The 23862-nt window shown below is 50.3% G+C and overlaps 1 protein-coding gene across 1 annotated transcript; it reads left to right on the forward strand.

Moving 5' to 3' along the window:
• Positions 1-16799: 16799 nt before the first annotated feature.
• LOC141751219 (tektin-3-like) lies at positions 16800-23432 on the forward strand. Its single transcript, XM_074607619.1, has 7 exons — positions 16800-17378; positions 17937-18020; positions 18673-18743; positions 19025-19168; positions 20034-20256; positions 21470-21624; positions 23216-23432. Exons 1-7 carry the CDS (start codon positions 16800-16802, stop codon positions 23430-23432), a joined length of 1473 nt encoding a protein of 490 aa, XP_074463720.1.
• Positions 23433-23862: the final 430 nt, after the last annotated feature.

Below are 23862 nucleotides of genomic sequence, written 5' to 3' on the forward strand. Positions count from 1 at the left end.
GCTTTGTTTCTAAAATAGTTGGTTCTTACTAACCTTCCTACTGTGTGACAAAATAGCTCGTTAGTGACTTTCTTACCCTGTGAGAAAATGGTTAGTCACTGAGCTGATGTTACAGATAGTGATAATGGGGAGACCACCGCAAGTAGTCAATCACTTCAAGGTTCTTCTATACGTCACGTATGTACACCTATACCAATTAGGACAGAGTTATGGCTGCTTCCAGGAACACCCTTATTATCTTCAAGAAGTTGGCAAACTCACAGTAAACTTTTACTGTCCTGAGATGAGTCAATACTGTAAAGGGATGATGTGAGGAAGGGTCTCCTTACCCAAACGACCACCAAGACACTCAACGCTTGCGCAGAAGTGTTTTGCCGATGCAGCAAAATTTGGCATGCACGTGCAAAAGGGCTATTGGGTCATCCTAATGAATGTGTAAGCCTAGGTGGAGTTATGGATCAGGTAGGTGGAATAATGAGAATATTTTGTGTATAAATAATGGGTGAATATCCACGGCAAGCTGTGCTAGATTTGTGGGTTTTCCCCCTAGCGCTCAACGTCGAATAAAGCAATGTCACCTCTTTAAACTACTTTTGGTTTCGAGGGCTTTTATTTCAGGTAACAAGAACAGGAGCTGAAGGAGCTGGATGTGGCACCTCCCCAGGCTGGCTGGGGCCATCGACCCTCCACGGCACCTGGGCTCCTTGGCTGCAGAGTTATATATTGAAAAAAACAATAAAATGGAGGAAGAAAAGACCAGCTAGAGGCACCCATGCGCCACTGCCCTCCCCAGCAGCATTCCCCCCTTCCTCAATTAACAATAAAACTTAGAAAAACATTTCAGTATGTTTCTGGGGGAGCCCCCGTTCCCAGTGCTCTACCCCACGCCTCTACCAACCCCCCCAACTCCAAAACCACCCCCCCACACCAATTTCTGCACGATCTGGGTTTATTTGACGTCACTATGGTATGGAGAACACTGAAAGTTGCAGAATTTGACACCAAAAACTGTAGAATCGTGCTCCTCTTCTGTTGGGGAAGATACTCAACTTCCCACCCTCAATACTCTTCAGGCTGCAGCGGGGCACGGATGTGAATCTCGGTGGGGGAACTGTCTCATGGATTTATACAACTCTGGCGTTCTATTCTTTGAAGCCTTCTCGACACGCATAGAGCATATTGCCCTTCTGCGTTATTTCCAAGCAAACAGTGATGATTTTAAGATGTCTGCCTACAGCGTTTGTTAGATGTCGGTTCCTTCTCTTGCCACAGTTCTCAAGTCTTTGCAGGTACAAAGGTTTTCAAACAATCCCTAACGGAACCACCTGAAAAAGCCTGTGGACCCAGTTTTCTGACACCTTCTGCCCAAGTCAGGAGCCCAAAGAGCAGCACCTGGGAATGGGCAGCGGGGGCAGGAGGAACGGCTGCCCTGGGGAACGTGCAAAATAATGGCAACAAGTGAGGCCAGAAAGTCACCATGTGGCCCTTTCCACACCTCATCTTTCAAAAATCTTATGTTCCTTCTTATTTCACACATGCCTTCACTGAGCACCCTGGAAACCCCTCCCCCAAGAGCCAAAACTGGTGGTGATTAGCTTGGAGAGAAAACCAACCTTGAATGAGAAACTCCTTCTGTGGGGGTCTGTGTCCTCTAACTCCCACCCGGGGTCACAAGGAATGATGGCAAAGGAGGCTGCACGGAGAAAACAGGAGCGCAAGGACACAAACAGGCTCAGTGCAGGCGGACAGCATTGGAGAATTCTAGGAGGTTGACTGCTAAGCAGTTTTTAAAGTGACTACATGCTTCCTTGGTCGACAGCAGACACTCCAGTCGAGCCTGCCATGTTCTCTGGGATTGTCTCCTTTGGTGTGGAAAACCAGAGCGGGAGGAAGAATCCTCCTGACGAGCAAGCAGGTGGCTGAGCGGGCAGCGGCCGAGCCCTGTCCCATCCGCATAGCCCGGCTGGGGAATCCTAGAAATGCCTAGGTTGGAAGGAATCTTTCAGGTCATTGAGTCCAACCATCAACCTAACACTGACAAAACCACCACTAACCCATGTCCCTCAGCACCACGTCTGCCCAGCTTTTTAATAGCTCCAGAGACGGTGATGCCACCACTTCCCTGGGAAGCCTGTTCCAATGCTTCGTAAGCCTTTCTGTGAAGAAATTTTTCCTAATAACCACCCTAAACTTCCCCTGGGGCAACGTGAGGCCATTTTTTCTCATCCTATCGCTTCTTACTCGTGTGAAATGTGCTTAACTGATTCGTGTCAGTGTGGAACAGTGTTGTGACCTTTGATTGTTTTGTCTGTATGGCCGCAGACGAGACAGTGTGTCTATCGTGTCTGTGTTTTGCAGGAGCCGCCTGGCGAACATTCTAGAATACCAACTTAAACCGGTCCTGTTGGTATCTGCATAGTGACCTGTAAGAGGGGGGATACACCCATTTTTGGCAAGGGCCAACCATTTTAGAGGCAGTTATGAATATGTATTAGTACAGGAGATATAAACCAAAAATGGGGTCTGTAAGGTGTGTGTCTTGGTTGGGCAGAGACCCCCGGCACGCCCAGCGCTGTTTGCTTGCCTTTATTCCTTTAATAAATTATAAATTCTAATTGGAATCCTGTTTGCGATTAAATCATTTATCACAATTTGGGGGCTCGTCCGGGATGGTCTTAGTTCCTGAATTCTGACTTGATCTAGGAGGGGCGCCCCACCATTAGGTGGCTCCTGATCAGGTCAGGTCGGGACTAACGCCATCCTGAACCTGAGTAAAGGCGAGCAAAGAAAAGATTTTGATTTTTATTTTTATGAGCTCCCTTGCCGGCTGCAGCAGTTTATTTTACCCGTAATTCTGCGCGCGAAGATCTGAACGAAGATGACGGAGTCGTAAGTATTTAAAGTGTATACCGTTCGGTTGGGTGGGATTCGGTTGCCTGTGTGTAAGAGTGTGATTGAGACGGAACCTGGTTCCGAAGTGATTGTGGAGGTCTTCTAACCGCGGTTCCAATCTCCCGCGAGGGACTTGGCCGGTGAAGGACCGAAGCGATTCCTATAGGATTCGTGGGTGGGTGATAGGTCCTAAACCCCCTGCAAGACACTCTTACTGGTAACCAAGGGCTGTAGGAATTGCCACAGTAAAATTCCCAGATGGGTCAGACAAAATCGAAGACCCAGGACCAGAGGAAAGGGAGCAAATTACCACACATACCATTGGAAAGTCCATTAGGAATAATGATTAGGAATTGGAATGAAAGGGGCCCCAGAAAAGGAAAAAGTAAATTAAAATTAGTTCACTATTGTATGACTGAATGGCCGAAGAAACTTTTAAAACCACATGTCTTTTGGCCTGTTTTTGGATCCTTTGAAGACTGGATTTGCCAGGCCTTAAATCTATATGTTAATTCAAAGGAACCTTTTAGTCAGGAGGAAAGTGATTATGCAGGATTATGGATCAGGACTTCACGTCCTTTTCCGGCTTCAATACTTACATTAAAAACGGATGAAAAGTCTGAGAAAGAAGAAGGAAACAAAGACGAAAAAGGGAAGGAAAAAGATGATAAATGGGAACCACTAGATAACTTACCACCTCCATATCCTAACAATCCTCCTCCGACGGCGGCTCTCCCTCCAGGGGCCGTAGTACCCCCACCAGTGCCACCGTTACCCCTGCCTCCACCACCGACAGCACCGGAATTAGATCGACCTCCGGCTGCATGTACGAGAAGTAGAACTGCCACATCTGGGGGAGCTTCTCTATATCCCTTACGAGAAGTACCCCTTGGAGGCAATCAGGGAGGCATCGGGTTTGTGGCAGTTCCATTAAATACCACAGATGTAAGGAATTTCAAGAAAGAAATGGGGACCCTATTAGATGATCCCCTTGGAGTAGCCGAAAAACTAGACCAATTTTTAGGACCTAATACTTATACCTGGGAAGAAATACAATCCATTTTAGGGATCTTATTTACTGCTGAGGAAAAGGGAATGATTAGACAAGCTGGAATGAGAATTTGGGAAAGACAGAATCAGGCAGGACCCCCAGGAGATCAGCAATGGCCAAAGGTGGATCCCCATTGGGATCATCAACAACCCCAAGGGAGACAGAACATGAGGGATTTGAGAACATTAATAACACAGGGAATAAGGGAAGCGGTTCCCCGAGGGCAAAACATTAATAAAGCATTTAATGAACAACAAGGAAAAGACGAATCTCCTACAGAATGGTTGGAGAGGTTGAGGAAAAGCCTGCAAATGTATTCTGGAATTGATCCGAATACAGTGGCTGGGACTGCACTCCTTAGAACACAATTTGTAGCCAAACCCTGGGGGGATATAAGAAAGAAATTAGAAAAACTTGAGGACTGGCAAGAAAGAGGATTAGAGGAGTTACTTAGAGAAGCCCAGAAGGTATATGTTAGAAGGGATGAAGAAAAACAGAAAGTAAAGGCAAAACTTTTTGTAGCAGCAGTAAAAGAAAGTCAGAAAAATCAGAATCCGTTTAGAGAGAAAAGGGAAAAAAGAATAGAGCAGACACCCAGAGGACAGCCTCATAGGGAGAGATTCACAATTCCTGTCTGTTACTACTGTAACAAGAGGGGACATGTTCAGAGCAACTGTCGTAAGCGAGAACAAGATGAGAAAATGTTCAAAGAAGAACAGGGGTGTCAGGGGCTATATCTTTTGGGGACTTCAACGTCAACAGAGCCCTTGGTAAAATTATTAATAGGTCCCCATAAGGAGGAGGTTTTCTTTTTAGTGGATACAGAAGCTGAAAAATCAACCATTCCGAAACTTCCAAAAGGAATAGAGATAGGGAAGAATTATATGTCAGTAGTTGGGGCAAAAGGAGAACCTTTTAAAGTCCCTGTCTTGAAAGATGTAGAAGTAGAAACAGAAAAGACAATTTGTCTTAATGATTTACTTTTGCTCCCTGAAGCGGAATACAATTTACTAGGAAGGGATCTGATTTTGAAGTTAAACTTGAGCATTCAGAGTCAGGGGAACAAACTGCAGATCAAATTATATACTTTAACACAGGAGGATGAAGAAGCTATTAACCCCTCGGTGTGGTATAAAGAAGGGGAAACTGGAAAAATAAAAATGGACCCCATAAGCGTTCAAATAATAGATCCACATCTTTCGATTAGAATCAAGCAATACCCTGTACCCATGGAGGGTCGAAAAGGATTAAAACCTGTAGTTGACAGACTTTTGGAAAAAGGAACCTTGGAACCATGTATGTCACCTCATAATACACCCATCCTCCCTGTAAAGAAACCAGACGGGTCATACAGAATGGTACAGGATTTAAGAGCTGTAAATCAGCGAACGATTACTAAATTCCCTGTAGTGGCAAATCCCTATACTTTATTAAGTCCTATTTCTCCCAGACATACTTGGTATAGTGTGATAGATTTGAAAGATGCTTTTTGGGCCTGTCCTCTGGACGAGGGATCTAGAGATTATTTTGCTTTCGAGTGGGAGGACCCCGAAACGGGACGGAAAGAGCAATTAAGATGGACGGTATTACCACAGGGGTTTACGGAGTCACCACATTTATTTGGGCGAACTTTAGAGAAAATCTTACAGGATTTTACATTACCCCAGGAGATAAAATTATTGCAATATGTAGATGATTTATTAGTAGCAGGAGAAACTGAAGAGGGGACCCGAGAAGCTACTATTAAATTGTTAAATTTTCTAGGGGAGAAGGGATTGAAAGTGTCCCGATCAAAACTACAGTTTGTAGAACAGGAAGTAAAATACTTAGGACATTGGCTAAGTCAGGGAAAGAAGAAACTAGATTCTGATAGGATATCTGGGATTCTATCTGTAAGACCCCCACAAGCTAAAAAGGAGGTTCGGCAAATATTGGGATTATTAGGATATTGTAGATCATGGCTTGAAAATTATAGTGACAAGGTAAAATTTCTATATGAAAAATTAACTAGTAACCAACTTAAGTGGTTTACAGAAGATGACCAGGAATTCGAGGAAATAAAAAAGGCATTAATGCAAGCACCTGTATTGAGCCTCCCAGATTTAGAAAAACCTTTCCATCTTTTTGTGAATACATCAAATCAGACAGCATATGGAGTTCTTACTCAAGACTGGGCAGGAATAAAAAAACCTGTGGGGTACTGTTCTAAATTACTTGATCCAGTAAGTAGAGGATGGCCTGCTTGTCTCCGAGCTTTGGTAGCTACCGCATTATTAATAGAGGAAGTTTGGAAAATTACCTTTAGTGCTCCTTTAAAAGTGTATACCCCACACAATGTCAGGAGTGTTTTACAACAAAAGGCAGAAAAATGGTTAACGGACAGCCGGATCTTGAAATATGAAGCAATATTAATAGACTCCCCCGATTTAGAACTGAGGGTGACTTCTGCTCAGAGTCCAGCACAGTTTTTGTTTGGAGAGCCATCAAAGGAAGTACAACATAATTGTTTAGAGGTAATTGAGACCCAGACTACGGTGAGGCCGGACTTAAGAGATACTGAGTTAGAAAATGCAGAAGTGTTATTTGTAGATGGCTCCTCCCGTGTGGTGGAAGGGAGGAGAAAATCAGGATATGCCATAATTAATAAAAATTTAGAACTTATAGAATCAGGACCTCTGAGTCCATCATGGTCAGCTCAAGCTTGTGAGCTGTATGCCCTTTGTAGAGCCCTGGAATTATTACAAGGAAAAAGCGGGACCATATTTACGGATTCTAAATATGCGTATGGAGTAGTCCACACTTTTGGAAAAATTTTGGAGGAAAGAGGTTTAATTAATACCCAAGGAAGGAATCTAATACATCAAGAACTAATAGTGAAAATTTTAAAGGCGTTAAGAAAACCAAAGGAGATAGCAGTGGTACATGTGAGAGAACACCAAAAGGGATTAGATTATCGAACCAGAGGGAATAACCTAGCCGATAGAGAGGCCCAGGAAGCAGCCCAGAGGACTCAGGTCGCTAAAATTAATGTAGTACAAGTACAAGGAGACATTAGTGAAAAAGAACTAGAGGAGAAAGAAAAGAAATTTACCCCTGAGGAACAGGCAAAATTAGAGAAAATAGGAGCTAAGTTAGAACAGGGAAAATGGATGCTGCCCGACGGGTGAGAGATGTTGCCAAAAGCTTATGCCAGGCAAATATTAGAACGATTACACACACAAAGACATTGGGGTACAAAGGCGGTAAGTGATCATTTCCTTAAACAATTTGGCTGTATTGGGATTTTTGAAATAGCAAAGCAAATCACGCGAGGATGTTTATCTTGTCAAAAAGTAAACAAGAAAGTGTTTCCACAAGCAGCCACGGGAGGAAGGAAAACAGCTTACAGACCTTTTGAAAGAATACAAGTCGATTTTAGTGAATTGCCTAAGGTAGGGAGAATAAAATACTTACTAGTAATAGTAGATCATTTAACACAATGGGTAGAAGCTTACCCTGTAGCACGAGCTACGGCACAGATGGTAGTAAAAATCTTATTAGAACACTTAATACCTAGATATGGGATAATCCAGTATATTGATTCTGATCAGGGCACACATTTTACTTCTAAAATAATAAAGTAATTATGTCAATCACTAGGTATTCAATGGGAATACCACACTCCGTGGCACCCACAAAGCTCAGGGAAAGTAGAAAGAATGAATCAAACAATAAAACAGCAATTGGCTAAATTAATGATTGAGACACAGATGTCCTGGACGAAATGCCTACCACTGGCACTATTAAACATAAGAACTAAGCCACACAGTGAGACTGGATTATCGCCGTATGAAATGTTATATGGAATGCCTTACTCCCAAGGGATGCCCCTGGGGAACAATGCAGTTGAAGATTATAGTATCCAAAAATATATAATATCCATTGGAAAAAGGTTAAAAGAACTATGAGAGATTGGGATGATGGCTCAAACACCACCATTAGGATTTGACACATGTGTCGCGAGTGAAAGGTCCAGTGAAGGAGTGGAGAGTCACATCTGAGCCCGGAGAAGCCAAGCTAACCATCAGACGAACTTAAGAGAGACCTTCATCAAGAAGCATAAGCTAAGTTGCTGTGGGAATTTCCTTGTAACTACTCCTGTAGAATTAGTGGACAGGGATAAATACCTATTAGGAAAGGTAATTTAGTCCATTGTGTAAACGGTGTTGTTTATTTTTAAGGGCAAAGTGTTCTACATGTTTTAAAATATATCATTTTCCAAAAAAGAAGTCAAGGATCTAGGAAACAGTTTAGAATTTTTGTGCATTCGCTGTGGGGCCACCACTCCCCTATATAACCTACCATGGGTTAGGCTTTATTGTTGTCAATTTAATCAAAGAGTGTTTCTTGACTAAAGGTTACCCCTTAAAAGATTAAGGAAGAGGGCAAGACCGGAGGGGAACGAGTGGTGTGGCTCGAAAGGTCTGCCAAGGGCTGCAACCCCTTCGGGCTGTGACCGCCGATCACGATGGCCCTGACCGGACCTCTTCTGGTCCTCTTTGGGGTAAGCTCCTTGACTCTGGTTATGGTAAACAACTGCAGCCAGTGCGTAGGAACTACTAGGAGGGGACGGGTAAGTTCCCAGACTTTGGTTTATAATATCGAAATAAAAGAAAGAATAAGGGAATCGCTACAGCACAGACTACTATTTAACTCATTTTATCATGAAATAGAAACAGGAGTGGAATATGAAATTCCCACAGTCGCTAAAAATCTATTTGTAAATCTTGCTGAAAACATTGCTAAATCATTAAATGTAACTAATTGTTATGTTTGTGGTGGAACAAACCAAGGTGAACGATGGCCATGGGAGGCTATGGAGAGCAACATTAGTAATCCTCAAATAGGGAAAACAATGGGAAAGGGTAACAGGAAACAACAGTGGGTACTTCAAACGAGTATAATTGGAAGGAGTTGTTGGCAAAATTTAAGAGAATGGAAAACAAGGAGGTAATCTAGAGTGTGAAGGAGGTTACCTATGGAACGAAACTCAGAATAAATGGGATAAGTGGGGGAGTCCATGGGAAATGAGTGATGAATTTAAAAATTGGACCAATGGAACAAACATACCAAATGGATGGCCCACTCCTGAAGGACATTATTGGATTTGTGGTAAACTAGCTTATGCGTTTTTGCCACAAAATTGGACGGGATCCTGTGTATTGGGAATTATAAGGCCCAGTTTTTTCCTGTTACCTATAAATCGAGGAGAGCGATTGGGAGTCCAAGTGTATGCTGAAGCTGGTGAATTAAGAAAAAGGCACTATAAACGGAGTCTACAAATTGGACATTGGAAAGATCAAGATTGGCCTCCCGAAAGAGTCATTGCCTACTATGGTCCAGCCACATGGGCAGAAGATGGATCCTGGGGCTATAGAACTCCAATATATATGCTAAATAAAATAATTAGATTACAAGCTGTATTAGAAATAATTGTAAATACAACTGGAGATGCCCTTGGACGAATTGCGAGACAAAATACCAAGATGAGAACTGCTTTGTATCAAAATCGCTTAGCCTTGGATTCTTTGCTAGCACAAGCGGGAGGTGTTTGTGGGAAGTTTAACCTTAGTAATTGTTGTTTAGAAATTGATGATGAAGGGGAAGCGGTAAATGAACTTGTAAAAGAAATGAAGAAAATTGCACATGTCCCAGTTCAGACTTGGACTGGAGTCGACCTAGAAGGATTCTGGGAAAACTTTACGGGAGGTGATTGGCTTACTAAAATTGGGATTGTTATACTGGGGGCATTTGCAGGATTGTTAACAATTCCATGTTTTATACCTTGTTTTATTAGACTAATACACTCAGTTATACAAGGAATGCAGATAGCTACAGTACCTGTTGATCCAGAACCAGGGAAAGAGAAAACTCTTTCCCCGATGATACTAAAGACAAAAGAAGATTCGAAACTAATACCCATTCGGCGAGTATTAACTCGGTTGGAAACAAAAACACGAATCAATGCCATAGAAAAAGAAAATGGGGGATTGCGAAATGCACTTAGCTGATTCGTGTCAGTGTGGAACAGTGTTAGGGCCACAGGGTGAAGTGTGACCTTTGATTGTTTTGTCTGTATGGCCGCAGACGAGACAGTGTGTCTATCGTGTCTGTGTTTTGCAGGAGCCACCTGGCGAACATTCTAGAATACCAACTTAAACCGGTCCTGTTGGTATCTGCATAGTGACCTGTAAGAGGGGGGATACACCCATTTTTGGCAAGGGCCAACCATTTTAGAGGCAGTTATGAATATGTATTAGTACAGGAGATATAAACCAAAAATGGGGTCTGTAAGGTGTGTGTCTTGGTTGGGCAGAGACCCCCGGCACGCCCAGCGCTGTTTGCTTGCCTTTATTTCTTTAATAAATTATGAATTCTAATTGGAATCCTGTTTGCAATTAAATCATTTATCACAAGTCCAACCATCAACCTAACACTGACAAAACCACCACTAACCCATGTCCCTCAGCACCACGTCTGCCCAGCTTTTTAATAGCTCCAGGGACGGTGATGCCACCACTTCCCTGGGAAGCCTGTTCCAATGCTTCGTAAGCCTTTCTGTGAAGAAATTTCTCCTAATAACCACCCTAAACTTCCCCTGGTGCAACGTGAGGCCATTTTCTCTCATCCTATCGCTTCTTACTTGGGAGAAGAAACCAACCCCCAACTCTCTACGCCCTCCTTTCAGGCAGCTGGACAGAGCGAGAAGGTCTCCCCTCAGCCTCCTTTTCTCCAGGCTGAACAACCCCAGCTCCCTCAGCCGCTCCTCACAGGACTTGTTCTCTATAAAAGTACAGTGTGCCAAGTCCCGTGGGCGAGCACTGAAGAAATGGCCGCCTCTGCCCCCTGCCGCTCCCGCCGGCTCCCCGCTCCCCGCTTCTCCCTCAGCCCGCAGCGCACGAGTCCCCGCAACTCGGAGCGGGGAAAAAGGGCGGGAAGCGGCGCGCGCCAGACGGGGCCGGGGGGGGAAAGGGCGGGAAGGGGCGCGCGCCAGACGGGACGTGGCGTCCTGTCGCGCGGGGAGGGCGTGGTCAGTCGGGGCCGTCCCCGCGCGGCAGCAGCTCGGCCGTGACCGGCCCGCCGCGACGCCGGGTGGTGTCCGCCCGGGCGGCGGGAGGGAGGCGGCGGCCCGGCCAGCGCTGGGGCTGCAGAGAGCGCCAGAGCCCGTCCCCGAGAGGGCTGGCAGCCGAGAGGGCAGCGGCGCGGCGGGGGGGAACGGGAGACGATCTGCTCAGGCTGGTGGCAGGGCTGCGAGGGCCGTGAGAAGGGCTGAGGAGCGCCAGGGAGCCTGAGGCGGGGAGAGGCAGGTGGAACCGTGTTCTGCCCTCCCCGAGACAGGAACGGGAATGGCCGCTAGAAAATGCCCAGTGTGGAGGGGATCCTGTATCCTGCCGCGGCCAGGCTGAGGAGGTGCTGGCAGAGGCAGAAAGGCCTGCCCCACGTATCATGGCCACCTCGTGGAAGAAAAGAGGGGTTAAAGTCGTAGGCGATTCCTTTCTGAGGGCAACAGAGGGTCCACTATGGCAACATTTCGATGGTGGGATGGCCGGCACGGCACCGGGCTTCCTGGCGTCAGATGGGGTTCACCTTTGTCAAAGGGGGAAGAGGGTCTTTGCTCACGAGCTGGCGGGGCCGATTGACAGAGCTTTAAACTAGGCCTGAAGGGAGAGGGGGACAGCATCAGGCTTGCCCGTGACAAGCTGTGGGACGACACGCCAAGGTTGGAGGAGCAGGGTGCCAGCGAGGGCCCGCAGCCTGTTGCTCTGAGACGCTTTGGTGACGCTGCCGCACACTTGCAGTCATAGAGAGATGAGGCAGGGGCTGCCGAGGTCCCAGGAGCCAAGAGGGAAACACCAGTGCCAATACCCCAAAGGAACCTAGGGGCGTTCCTCGAAGAAGGTGACATGGCCGACAGCCCAGCTGAAGTGCCGCTCCACCAACACCTGCAGCACGGGCAACAAACAGGAGAGGCTGGAAGCCACTGTGCTGCCAGAATGCTAAACCTAGTTGCCATTATTGAAACTTGGCAGGATGAATCCCATGGCTGGAGTGTGGCTGTTGAAGGTTACAGGCTGTTCAGGAGGAGGGACAGGCAAGGAGGGAGAGGCGTTGGGGTAGCGCTGTATGTTAGGGAGGGTTTGGATTGTCTGGAGTTTAATGATGGTTGGGGGTTTATTGGTAAGAATCGGGGAAGGCCAACAAGGCAGATACCCTGGGGGGAGTCTGTGCCAGGCCAGCCAAGCAGGATGACAAGGCAGATGAAATAGTCTAGAAGTGGGTGGGAGAAGTCTCACAATGGCTAGTCCTTGTTCTTGGGGGCCTTCAACTTGTCAGATGGCTGCTGGAAACAGCAGCAGAGAGGAACCAGTCTAGGGGGTTCCTGGAGTGTGTGGAAGAGACCTTCCTGACACTGCTGCTGAGGGAGCCAACTGGGGAAGGTGCCCTGCTGGACCAGTCATTTGTCAGCAGGCGAGGAGTGGTGGGCAATGTGACGGTTGGAGGCTCTTGGGCATAGCGACCCCAAAATGGCAGAGTTTTTGTTCCTTGGGGAGGGAAGGAGGGGGGTCAGCAGAACTCGCTGATCAAAGCGAATGAGAGCAGCATCTCAGGGGTAGAGGCTCTTGCCCATCCCCTAGGTGCTTCCAGAGACACACTCCCTCTTCAGGGGTCCACACTGCTTGGACAATACGGGGGGCTGCTCCCGGACTCTGCCAGCACCACCCTTCCCAGACCAGGCAACTGGACGAAGCCCTTGGAAAGGTGGGGGTGGCTGGAACTGATGGGAAGGTGGGTGTCAGCGCCCAGATCCTCCTGCAGCTGGGGTAGAAGGACCCGAGGGGGTTGCAGGGGAGCCAGAGGGGCTGGGAGCATTAGGGCTTGAGGGACAAGGGACATCCCCTGAGTGGCCCTGTGGAGGCTAAGCCTGCCCGTGCCCCTGCTGGCCAGGCCCATGCTGCAGGAGATAAATCAGCAGGATTTATCCATCAGCAGGAGCTGATGGAGCTGAAGGACCTGGGACTGCAGGAAACAGAGCACAAGCTGAAGGAGCTGGATGTGGCGCCTCCCCGGACTGGCTGGGGCCATCGACTCTCCATGGCACCTGGGCTCCTTGGCTGCATCCATCCCAGCTCAGAGCCCATCCCTTCTCCCCTTCCTGCAGAAACACAAGCTGAGGGCGATACAGCACATGGGGCAGGAGGAGGCAGAGGCGCAGGCAGCACGCCCCGTCTCCAGCACGGACACCGGAGTGAAGGTGGGGCAGCTTCTCCAGCGCCATGAGAAGCTCCAGGAAAAGGCGAACACCTTCATGTCCTGGCAGGCGGTGGGCAAGCTGGTGAGGCTGCTGCTGAGGAGGAGGAATGTAGGGAGATACTGGTGTGGGGGTCAGATCCCCGTAGCACCACCCTGGGGACACAGGCAGGGTCCTCTGGCACCCAGATCCCCACCCGGAGTAGACAGCTGTGGTCCCTGGACATACAGACCGCAACCCCAAAGGTGCAGTAAGGGTCCCCGAGCACCTTGACCACCACCCTAAGGATGCAGCCAGGGTGGCTCCTGGTGAAGCTCTCTCTCATCTGGCCAGGGACTGAATGGACTTTCAGACCTTTCCGCAGATCTCCGGGTGCTCACAGTGTCGTCGCTGGCATTTTCTGCCTCTTTTGGTTAAAATGTGGCTGGTCAAACCCTGCTAGTGGGTTCCCCTAGTGTCTTAGCAGAGAGCATGGTTTCTCCTCCCGCACCCTGTTGAAGAGAAATAACTGGACTCCAGACGATCCAATGTGAATCAACAGAAGTCGTTTATTAAGCACCGATCATCATCTTTTATACCCTGTGTTGTAGCCGTACACGCGACTCGCTTATTTCTGATCAGCGAGTTACACTGTCCAGGCGCTGTGCATGCAGTTCGTTCACACATCAGATTGGTTACAAGAATTCGCATAGTAAATTGCTTAGTCATTAGCACAACATGTTTTCTACCTTCTCAGTTCCCGTTTTTCCCATGTACTAATTCCATCTTCTACCACCTGTTTTGCTCTTAATCTAATCTCTCACAGTAGGGAGGCTGGCTCACATGGCCATTTTCTCTCAGATACATTCCTACAATACCCCCTTTTTCTTCTTGAGCCAGCCAGACCTTATGCATGGCATTTTCTATCATGTCAGTCACTTTGCGGAGAACACATGAGGCTGCCATAATCAATAATAATATAACCAACAATAGCATGAGCCCTTGCTTTAGTAAATCTGATAACCATCCCGTTATACCCCACAAGCTTAACCAATCATCGAAACTGTTTTTGACCACTTTTAATTTGGACATGTTATCCTTCAGCTCCCGTAACTGCTTATGAATGGATGATGAGTGGTCGGAAAGGTTCATACAACACATACCTTCAAAACCTTCACATCCATGACCCTGAGCTAACAGCAAAAAATCAATAGCCGCTCGATTTTGCAGCGTAGCATGCCGAATGCTATCAACATCAGTCAGCAAGCTAGATTTGGGTTGCCCATTGACGGTGCTGGGGGTTGTCCAGGCAAGGGATCAAGTTGCCCAGCAGAGGCACTAGGATGCACGCAGTCTGCACTGACTTGCCCAGGGGTGGCACTGGGTTGCCCACTGGGGCCCGTGAGTTCATAGGATCATAGAAAGTCTCAAGTCGAGGAGACCCATGAGGATCATCGAGTCCATCTCCCTGCTTCTTGCAGGACTACCTAAAACTAAATGATATGACTAAGCTGCTCAACAGTTGCCCAAAAGCTGCACTTGATTGCCCAGGGGCTGCAAAACCTGCCCATGGAGGGCAGTAGGTTGTCCAGGGCAGGATCTCGGATGCCATGTGAGGGTATTTTCTTGCCCAGGGCTGGCCCCGGCTTGCCCATCCAGAGCAATGTGTTGCCCAACGGCTGCATCGGGTTGCCAGAGCGGCTGCAGGGAGTTGCCCGCGTAGAACCCGGTTACTGAGCAGCCTGCGCCAGCGGCAACGCTGCCCTGGTTCTGTGACACAGAGGGCACTGGGGATGCTGCAGTGTCTGGCAGTGCTGCCACCCAACCTGACAGCACAGCACTGAGTAGCAGCCCCCCCCGCACACCCCCAAGCCTCTGCAGGGTGAGTATGTCCCTGAACTGGGAGGGAAAAAAACAGGTCATTCTCCTAATGCCCCTCCATATCTCTTCTGTCCTCTAAATGTACCCGGATGAGGTGGTCGGGGCTCCTGTCGTGTGTCCGTGTTCAGGGATGGCACAAAGTGTCGCCCTGGGATGGCTTATCCCAAGGGGGATGCAGGGGCATTTATTTCAGCTGGAAATGCAGGGAAAAGTAGCCCTGGGCCGTTCCCAAGGGGTTTTCCCTCCCTTTCCTAAACGTGTGTCTGTCAGTATCTGAAAGGGCAGAGTTTATTTGTGGGGGTGGGAGCCAGGGAAGCTGCCTCCCACCCTCCCAAGGCTGTTTCTCAGGTATAAAGCGGCACGGAGCTAGGGAAAGCGCCGTCATTTATCCCTAGCCGGGACAAAAGGGCTGAAGGGAGCGGTTTGTGGGAAGCGGCACACACAGTGGTTTCTGTTGGACCTGAGCGCAGACATTTCGTCCTCGGTTCTGCCAAACTGCCTCGGAGGGTCGTGTTTGCGAAAGCTTCTTTTTTTGCTAAATTTGAGGGTGTGAGTTTCCCGCTGCCTGTCCCACAGCCACTCCCATCAGGGATCTTGCTGTAGCACACCCGTGTCCTCATCTTCCCCTGGGGCTCCGAGCCAGGCTGGGAGCAGTGGGGACGGGACGGTGTTAGGGGAAGGACACGTCAGGCTGGCTACAACAGCCGTATTGAGGGACTTATTCCTGCCCCTGGGTGACACTTGTAACCTCACAAGAGCTTTGTACCGAGCACCACGTACCCCTCCGGAGTGTTTGTCCTCAGATGAGGTGTGTTTGGTGGCCCCCTGCCTTATCTTGCTGATAACCATCGATTGACAGCCTCAAGCTGGAGAGGACAATATGCAATTCTTGGTAGCAAAATCTTCATGTGTGGCCATTCCTCCTAGGGCTACTGCAAGGCTGGTGTTTCCCAAGCGCTCTGAAAAGACTGTGGGCCATCTCCTTCCCACGCACACTGATCTTACACCAGGTGAGCCATCGACACCTTTCCTCCTTTGCAAGGCAAGAGGCGGCCCCTCTTTTGAGGCTGAAATAGGGGTGTGGGGGGGTCAAATTTGGATATAGTCCTGCAAAGCTCAGCTCACCTGCAGGCTCCTCACTCCAGCATTTAAGGCAAGGGAAGATAGAGGGGGTGAGGATGGAGTCCCTCACCCACCCACAAATGGCGCTGGGCCGGTAGCAGATGTGTGTCCAAAAGGGACGCAGCCCTCGGGGCTGGGAATGGAACTTTTACAGAGAAAATGACCTCTGGAGTATCAGAAGATCAGCAGCTATGCCAGCCAAAAGAAACAAAGGAACAGCAGAGAAGGAGCAACTCCAGTTTGACTGGATTGACAGATTTAAGGAAAAGGAAGGCACGGTATCTGTCATTCTCCTTATGGCCGTGATTTGTTTTTCTCCGCCTTCCAAGACCTGATGCTAGATACTAACAACCAAGTCAAACGCTTTTATATCCAAATGTTTGGGATGCTGTCAGGAGGGATTTGTTTTCAAGGGGTTTAGGCCTGTTCAGGCGCTGTGAGGGCGCTCTGTGCGTCGCTGTTCGTGTTTGAAGTTGCGGGTGTTGCTGTAAGAAGTAAGGCAAGTGCAGGAGGTTGCTGAGGTTGTCCTCTCTCTCCTCCTCTGTGCAGGACACGGACGGGACACACGAATAGCAGCGGTGGAGCATGGAGTCTGTCGGCTCTCCCTTACCAGCAAAGTTCGCCCATCCCAGAGCCATACCCACCAGGTTTCTCCCTGCCATCCACACCATGGCGTCAAGCTATAAGAACCGATTTCCTTACCGCCCCTTGCCTCAGAGCTACAGCCTCCCCTGGATGCCCAGCACCTACTACAGAACGGCTGCCAGCAAACCAACTTTGGCTGCCTTTTCCAAGAGTTCCCAGGGGATAACCGCCGGCGAGAAGCTTCCATCTGTTTCCACCAGAACCACCGTCTTCACCCGCTACACCCCTGAAGACTGGTACAAGTCCAACGTGACCAATTACAGGGAGTCGGAGACCTCCCAGAAGAACGCGGAGCGCCTGAGAGCCGATACCTCCCGCATCATTGACCACAAATACCAGCAGACCAAGAAAACGCAAGTAGAAAGCACCAAAAACCTGGGAGTGCGCGCCAATGACATCGCGTTTTGGAAATCGGAGCTCTGCCACGAGCTAGATGAGGTGATCGGGGAGACCAACGCACTCACAGAGGTGAAGACCAGGCTGGAGAGAGCCTTGGCCGAGGCGGACGCCCCTCTCCGGGTAAGCAACCGTCCCGGCGCGCTTCAAGCTGTAGCCTACTGCTGAAACATCTGCAGCCCTTCAAACGTCTCATTAAGTTTCACTGCAGCTCCGGAACGTCTAGAAAGCTTTTATTAAGAGGCCATTAGTTAAGTTAGTAGTAACCAAACCCCCCTTGCCATCTGCTGGATCCCCTATCAGCACAGGCTGAGCACGTCAGAGCAGCATTTGCTTAACTCAATATTTTTAGACGCGGTACATCCAAAATCCTGGTTTGGGAGACAAAAGCCCGTGTCTTACCACGAGGCTCTGGCGAGGTGGGCGTCAAGGCTGACACAGGTCCCCCGTTTCAGCTGTGGCTGCACCAGGGACACGTCTGCTCCCTCATGATGGTTTAATGCTGATGTTGCAGCTCGGCTGCTTTTTTTCTGCAAAACCAGCTGTCCCGGGCCACTTTTTTCCCCCTCTTGTCATCTCCGTGCCCACCTAGAATTTCTTTTCTTACATTATTGGAGATGGGGACAGTCCCCATAGAGAGCCCTGCCCCTGCAGCCAGCGGTGATGGCGTGTCCCCAACAGGTCGCTCAGGAGTGCTTACTTCACCGGGAGAAGAGGATGGGCATCGACCTGGTCCACGACAACGTGGAGGAACAGCTCTTAACAGTAAGTTGGGTATCTCAGATCATGCGTTGAAGCTATTTTTACCGGATTTCAAAGTTATGGGATTTGGAGCACTGATCACCTGCCTCCAGCAGCCGGAGCTTCACAAAGGCAATGGGTTTGTGCTGAAGTCAAGTGAGCTGAGAGCAACACACTTCCTCCGGTGGAGCTGAATGTGTCTCAGAAATTCAGCCTGGGCATTTACACCGAAGTCGAGTCCATCTCCTCTTGTCCCGTACGGATGGGATTCCTCCTGGGGAGGAAAACATTTTGGGAGCAAAAAGGGCAGGTGCTGATCTGGGGATGGAAGTGTGTAGTGGTCCAGGGAACCGCTCTGCCTGTCCACACCAGGATGTGTCCCTGTCCGTGTAGTGGGACTAACCACCGCTTGACACTGAGGTCAAGGTGAAAAAATCCTTATTGACCCACCCTGAAAGGGAACGCAAAGGCCGTGGCTGCAGCCACAGCACCCTTCTGTACCCTCCAGGGCGCTGGGCGCAGGCTCAGCTGCGAGTTTTCCTGCCTGTTTGCTTTGGGCAGGAAGACAAGCAGGCAAGTTCTTGCTGTGTGCAGGGTTGGAGAGGTCCAAGGGGAGGAGTGTGACCAGGACGAGTGAGTATGGACACTGATGGGGTCCTCTTTTGCCTTTGCCCAGGAAGTCGATGTCATCAGGTTGTGCCAGGAGAAGATGCAGCAGTTCCTGGACAAGGCCAAAGCCCAGATCACGTAAGGAGGAGCGCCTTCTCTCATGTCGGAGGGCTGATGTGCATTTGTGGTCACAGCAGAAGCCCAGCAGAACCCCAGCAGATGTGAACCCCCAGAAGAAGCCTGTCTCTCCCCACACCCCGCAGGCGTAAAGCCCATGGAGGCTCCATGGCATGCGGGCGGTGATGCTCGTGGGAGGACAGAGCTGCGCGGGGGGCCGGGAGCTGCTGTGGGGAGTGGAACGGGGAGGAAGCCATTCCACCCGTACGTCCCCACCGATGGCTGCTGTTTGCATGTTGAAGGTCCAACCGGGCGGCCCAGCAGAATCTGGAGAAGGATCTGGCCAACAAGCAGGTGGCCCACCGGATCGACGACAGGTGCCACCACCTGATGAACACCTCCCAGGGCATCAGTTACTACCGAGGGGTGGAGCAGGTCGATGCCACGTGAGTGCACGCTGTCGGTCCCCAGCAGCAAGCTGTCCCCGGGATACGCGGTGCCTCTCCCTGGCAGGGAGCTGCTTGTCCCCAACCCAGATCCATCCCGCCTGGAGACACCTCCCTCAGAGCGGTCATTTCTCTCCGCTCCTCGGAAAGGGAGCACAACCCTCTGCTGACAGTTGGATGCCAAACATCCAGAGGGTGAAAGCCAGTCCCACCTCATTAAACATTCTACCAGGGGTTGAGAGATCAGCCTGCCAATTAATTCAGCAGAGCACCTCTGCTGAAACAGCTCACTAAGTTTATGTGTATTTTCAAAGATGTGTCTTAGTTGTTGCTAGGCGATGTTTATACTTTTCAAGGACTCTTTTCGGCTTCCCATAGAAGTGAGGAGGAGCATAGGCAGAACAAGGGAAAGGCCAACGGAATATTCCGTACCATAGATGCCATGCTCAGGATATAAATGGGGGTTGGTGCGGGGTGGGAATATGCGGTCGGGGCTCGGGAAGGTGCCAGTTCACTGGGTGGTGAGAGTGACTTCTCTCATTATCATTATTATTATTATTATTATTATTATTACTATTATTATTATTGTTCGTTTCTGTTACTGTTCTATTAAACTGTCCTTATCTCCACCCACGAGTTTTTCCCTTTCCCTTTCCCCTCCTTTTCTCCCTCGTCTCCCTTCTGGGGGGAAGGGGGAGAACTGCACCAGCGCATGCGTGGTCCTGGCTGCTGGCTGGGGTTAAACTATGACATACAGTCCAATTAAAAGTGTAGATTTAAGCTATAGTTAATCCACGCTGCTCCCTGGCAGGGTCCATGCCTGCCCACATCCAGCTTACCGGGGGCCTCTCCTTTTCCCCGCCAGGATCTCGGTGCCGCAGTCCTGGGCCAAGTTCACCAACGACAACATCCTCCGCTCCCAGAGCGAGCGGGCGGCCTCCGCCAAGCTGCGGGACGACATCGAGAACCTGCTGGCGGTGACGGACAGCCAGATGTGGCGGCAGTTCAACGCCGTGAACGGCGCCTTCACCAACCGCATCGCTGAGACGGCCGATGCCAAGAGAAAGATTCAGACCCACCTGGCCAAGGTAGCCTGAACCCCTCCCTTTTGGTGTGACACTGTCACTTCCCAGTGACACCTCCAAAGCGCGACCCTCCACGCAGACCTGGCCCCAGCAGAGGAACGGTCACCACAAGAACCTGGTTATAGCATCATTTAGAATCATGGAGTCATAGGATGTGTTGGGTGTGAAGGGACCTCTCAAGGCCACCTAGTCCAACCCCCTGCAGTCAGCAGGGACATCTTCAACTGGATCAGGTTGCTCAGAGCCTCATGCAGCCTGGCCTTGAATGTCTCCAGGGATGGGGCCTCCCCCACCTCTCTGGGCAACCTGGGCCAGTGTCTCACCACCCTCAGTGCAAAGAACTTCTGCCTAATGTCTCATCTAAACCCGCCCTGCTCTAGTTTAAACCATTGCCCCTCGTCCTCTCGCTACGTGCCCTTGCAAACAGCCCCTGCCCAGCTTTCTTGGGGACTTTCTTCTTGGAGCAGGATGAGTTGGCAGTGTAATTTCATCCCAAGGGATACTGCCCGTTGCTCATCCCAGCTGACAGCCTGCTAGCACAGGGATTTCCAGCAGAAAATGCCAGCGCTACTTGCATCAGCGCTAGTTACTTCAGAGGCGCTGGCTGCCCTGCAGAAGGGCTTTACTGGGACTCTGCTGGGGTGTCTGCTGTGGGGTTTGCAGCTTTGCTGCTCCTCCAAGGACGTGTTTTCGGTCTCAGCACTCTGTGGTGGCTGCACAGGTATCGGTGTGTTTGCTCCGCCAAGCAGATGAAGTGGAGATCAGCGATGGGCAGCAGGCTCGCACCACTGGCTCTCATGGAAAGCTGCCTGAAAAGTGCTCGGCACAGATTAACCGAGCAGAAACTGGGCTTGCAGCATCGCGGGCTGGTGCCACATCCTTCAGCGAGCATCCACCAAAAACCTGCCCTCTGTTAGTTGCTAGTGATGATCAGTTCCTGCAAGCAGTAATTTTGGGGAGCGGGTAATTCAGTAGATCCGTCACTGCTCCAAAACCTCCTCTGATGTGACAGCAAGAGCAAAGAGAGGCTTTTCCCCACAGAGAAATGGCTGCTGGATCTGTGCCTCCATCTATGGCAGAGTGAGAGCAGTCTGAGCCCGGGGTCTGCTAATTGAACTTGGTTTTTTTCTGCAGATGGATGGCAGAAAAGGGAAATCACGTTGCCGCTGGAGAATACATTTTTTAAATTTATGCATGTGTTTCTTTCTTACGCCAGACAGTGCAGGAAATATTCCAGACGGAGAGGAATATAGAAGCCATCCAAAAGGCCATTAGGGACCAGGGGCCTCCATTAAAGGTGGCTCAGACCCGGCTGGACGAGCGCACTCGGAGGCCAAACATGGAGCTGTGCCGGGACACTGCCCAGCTGCGGTAAGGCAGGAGCGCGGGGCCGGCGGGGACCTCGAGGGCTCACGGGTGGTAGCACTCGGGAGCATCGCTGGATGACAAAATTAATCATGGGGGGTTGCTTTTTTTTCCTAAAGAGTCCTTCCAGAAGTGCACCGACATAATCAAAAGCAATGAGCGGGTATCCCAGCCTTTGGGTGCTGGGAGAGCTCTGCGCCCACAACGGAGGCTGTACCCCATGGCCGGGGGCGGCCTGATGCCACCCCATGAGGGGCCGGATTTTCCTACTTGCGTCAACCCCGTCTTCTCTCCTGCCTGCTTCCCGGCGGCTGGATGGGCTCAGGTTTGAAGGACAAGCCCTTTACTCTCCAACAGGCTCATGCTGAGAGCTCTTAAGTCCTTCCTTTTGGGTAACCGCAAGGGTGCAGCTGCTGTGCAAGGTGCTGTGTCCAGTGCTGGGCTCCCCGGTTCCAGAAGGACAGGGAACTGCTGGAGAGGGGACAGCAAAGGGCTACCAAGAGGATGAGGGGACTGGAACACCTCTCTTGTGAAGAAAGGCTGAGGGATTTGGGTCTCTTCAGGCTGGAAGAAAGACGCCTGAGGGGGCACCTTCTCAACACTTATCAATACTGAAAGGGGGGGTGTCAGTAGGATGGGGCCACGCTCTTTTCAGTGGTGCCCGGGGACAGGACAAGGGGTAACGGGCACAAACTTGACCATAGGGAGTTCCACCTAAACACGAGGAGGAACTTCTTTGCTGTGAGGGTGGCAGAGCCCTGGCACAGGCTGCCCCGAGAGGTGGTGGAGTCTCCGTCTCTGGAGACATCCCAAACCCGCCTGGAGGCGTTCCTGTGCCACCTGCTGTGGGTGACCCTGCTCTGGCAGGGGGTTGGACTGGGTGATCTCCAGAGGTCCCTGCCAACCCCCGCCAGCCTGGGATTCTGTGCACCACACGGAGAAGCAGTGAGGGCTGTGCTCACCTCCCCTGGGGACACTGGAAATCCTGTCAAGGACAGAGGGAGCTCTTTGGCATTGCACCCCGAGGGGCTGTGGAGGATCAGGCACCCTGAACTTCACACCTCCTCCTGGCAGCCCGCTGGGTGAGGCTCCCTGGGAAGCCTTTTCAAAGCAACTTAAACCCAGCCCCAGAGCCTGTTTAGCATCTCTCACGCCATCCTTTGTTCCATCCTCCACTTGTTTCACCTTCGCTTTTAGCCTCTCCCAGCTGTCCTCTTTTGCTGCGTGTGCACCCGTGGGTGTGGGGAGGACCCTTGCCCGGGGAAATCCAGGAGGGGGAGCCAAGAAACCCACAAAACCGAACAGGAACGGGAAACCACAGCTGCTCGTCCCTCTGCTTGGTGGCACCACCTGCTCTGGCAGACGCGGCTGCGCGTTGCCGAAGCCTTTGAGCAGACGTTCACCGTGCCTCCCCGCCGAGACCCCGAGGAGCTCTGCCCTCAGCTTCCCCATGGATCTGCCACAAACAGGGGGGGTCCGAGTGAGTCTGAGCGCGCTGAAGGGGGAAAACCAATGCAACAGGGGCCCATCAGCAGCGCCACGCTAGAAACCACCCGCGTGACGGGACTTCTAATGAGGGCTCCTTGCTGTTTTCCAGCCTTGTCAACGAGGTCCGTGACATCCATGGGACGGTGCAGACTCTTCAGCAGCAGCTGAGAGACAGCCAGGACACCTTGCAAATGCTGGTTCGCGCCAAGGCGGTCCTGCAGCATGACCTGGCCGTCAAAGCCAACTCCCTGTTCATCGACCAGGAGAAGTGCATGGCGATGCGCAAGACCTTTCCCAGCACCGCGCGGCTGCTGGGTCCCATCTAGGCTGGGCTCAGCCCACCCCACGGCATCCGTTGCCAGAGTTATCAGTTTTCTCAATATGCTTTAAATAGTACATGATTAACCTTCTACTTCCTGATGGAAGCCTGGCTAGAAATTAAATTATCGCTTTGCATGTCACATGGTCTACCTGGAGTATTTTTTTTTTCCCTTTGGTTTTTCTCTTTCCACTGCTCTTTCACGGTGTGCCAGAAAGTAACTGAAAATATCCTGGATGCAACTAAGAGCAAATCCACCCACAGGGATTCATTCCTACCCATTCGGTCTGTGATTTTAGGAGAAAAAGTGTCGTGTCCTCCTCCTTTGGAGTCTGATGTGGAAAAAGCACAGGATGAAGCCATGTCTCGAATCACCTCCTTTTCCTCCATGGGCCTTAGCGTGGCTTTTAGGAGGATCTGCCCCATGACCTTCCCAG

Source organism: Larus michahellis, chromosome 14, assembly GCF_964199755.1.
Source record: "Larus michahellis chromosome 14, bLarMic1.1, whole genome shotgun sequence".
In the NCBI taxonomy this organism is placed as follows: domain Eukaryota; kingdom Metazoa; phylum Chordata; class Aves; order Charadriiformes; family Laridae; genus Larus; species Larus michahellis.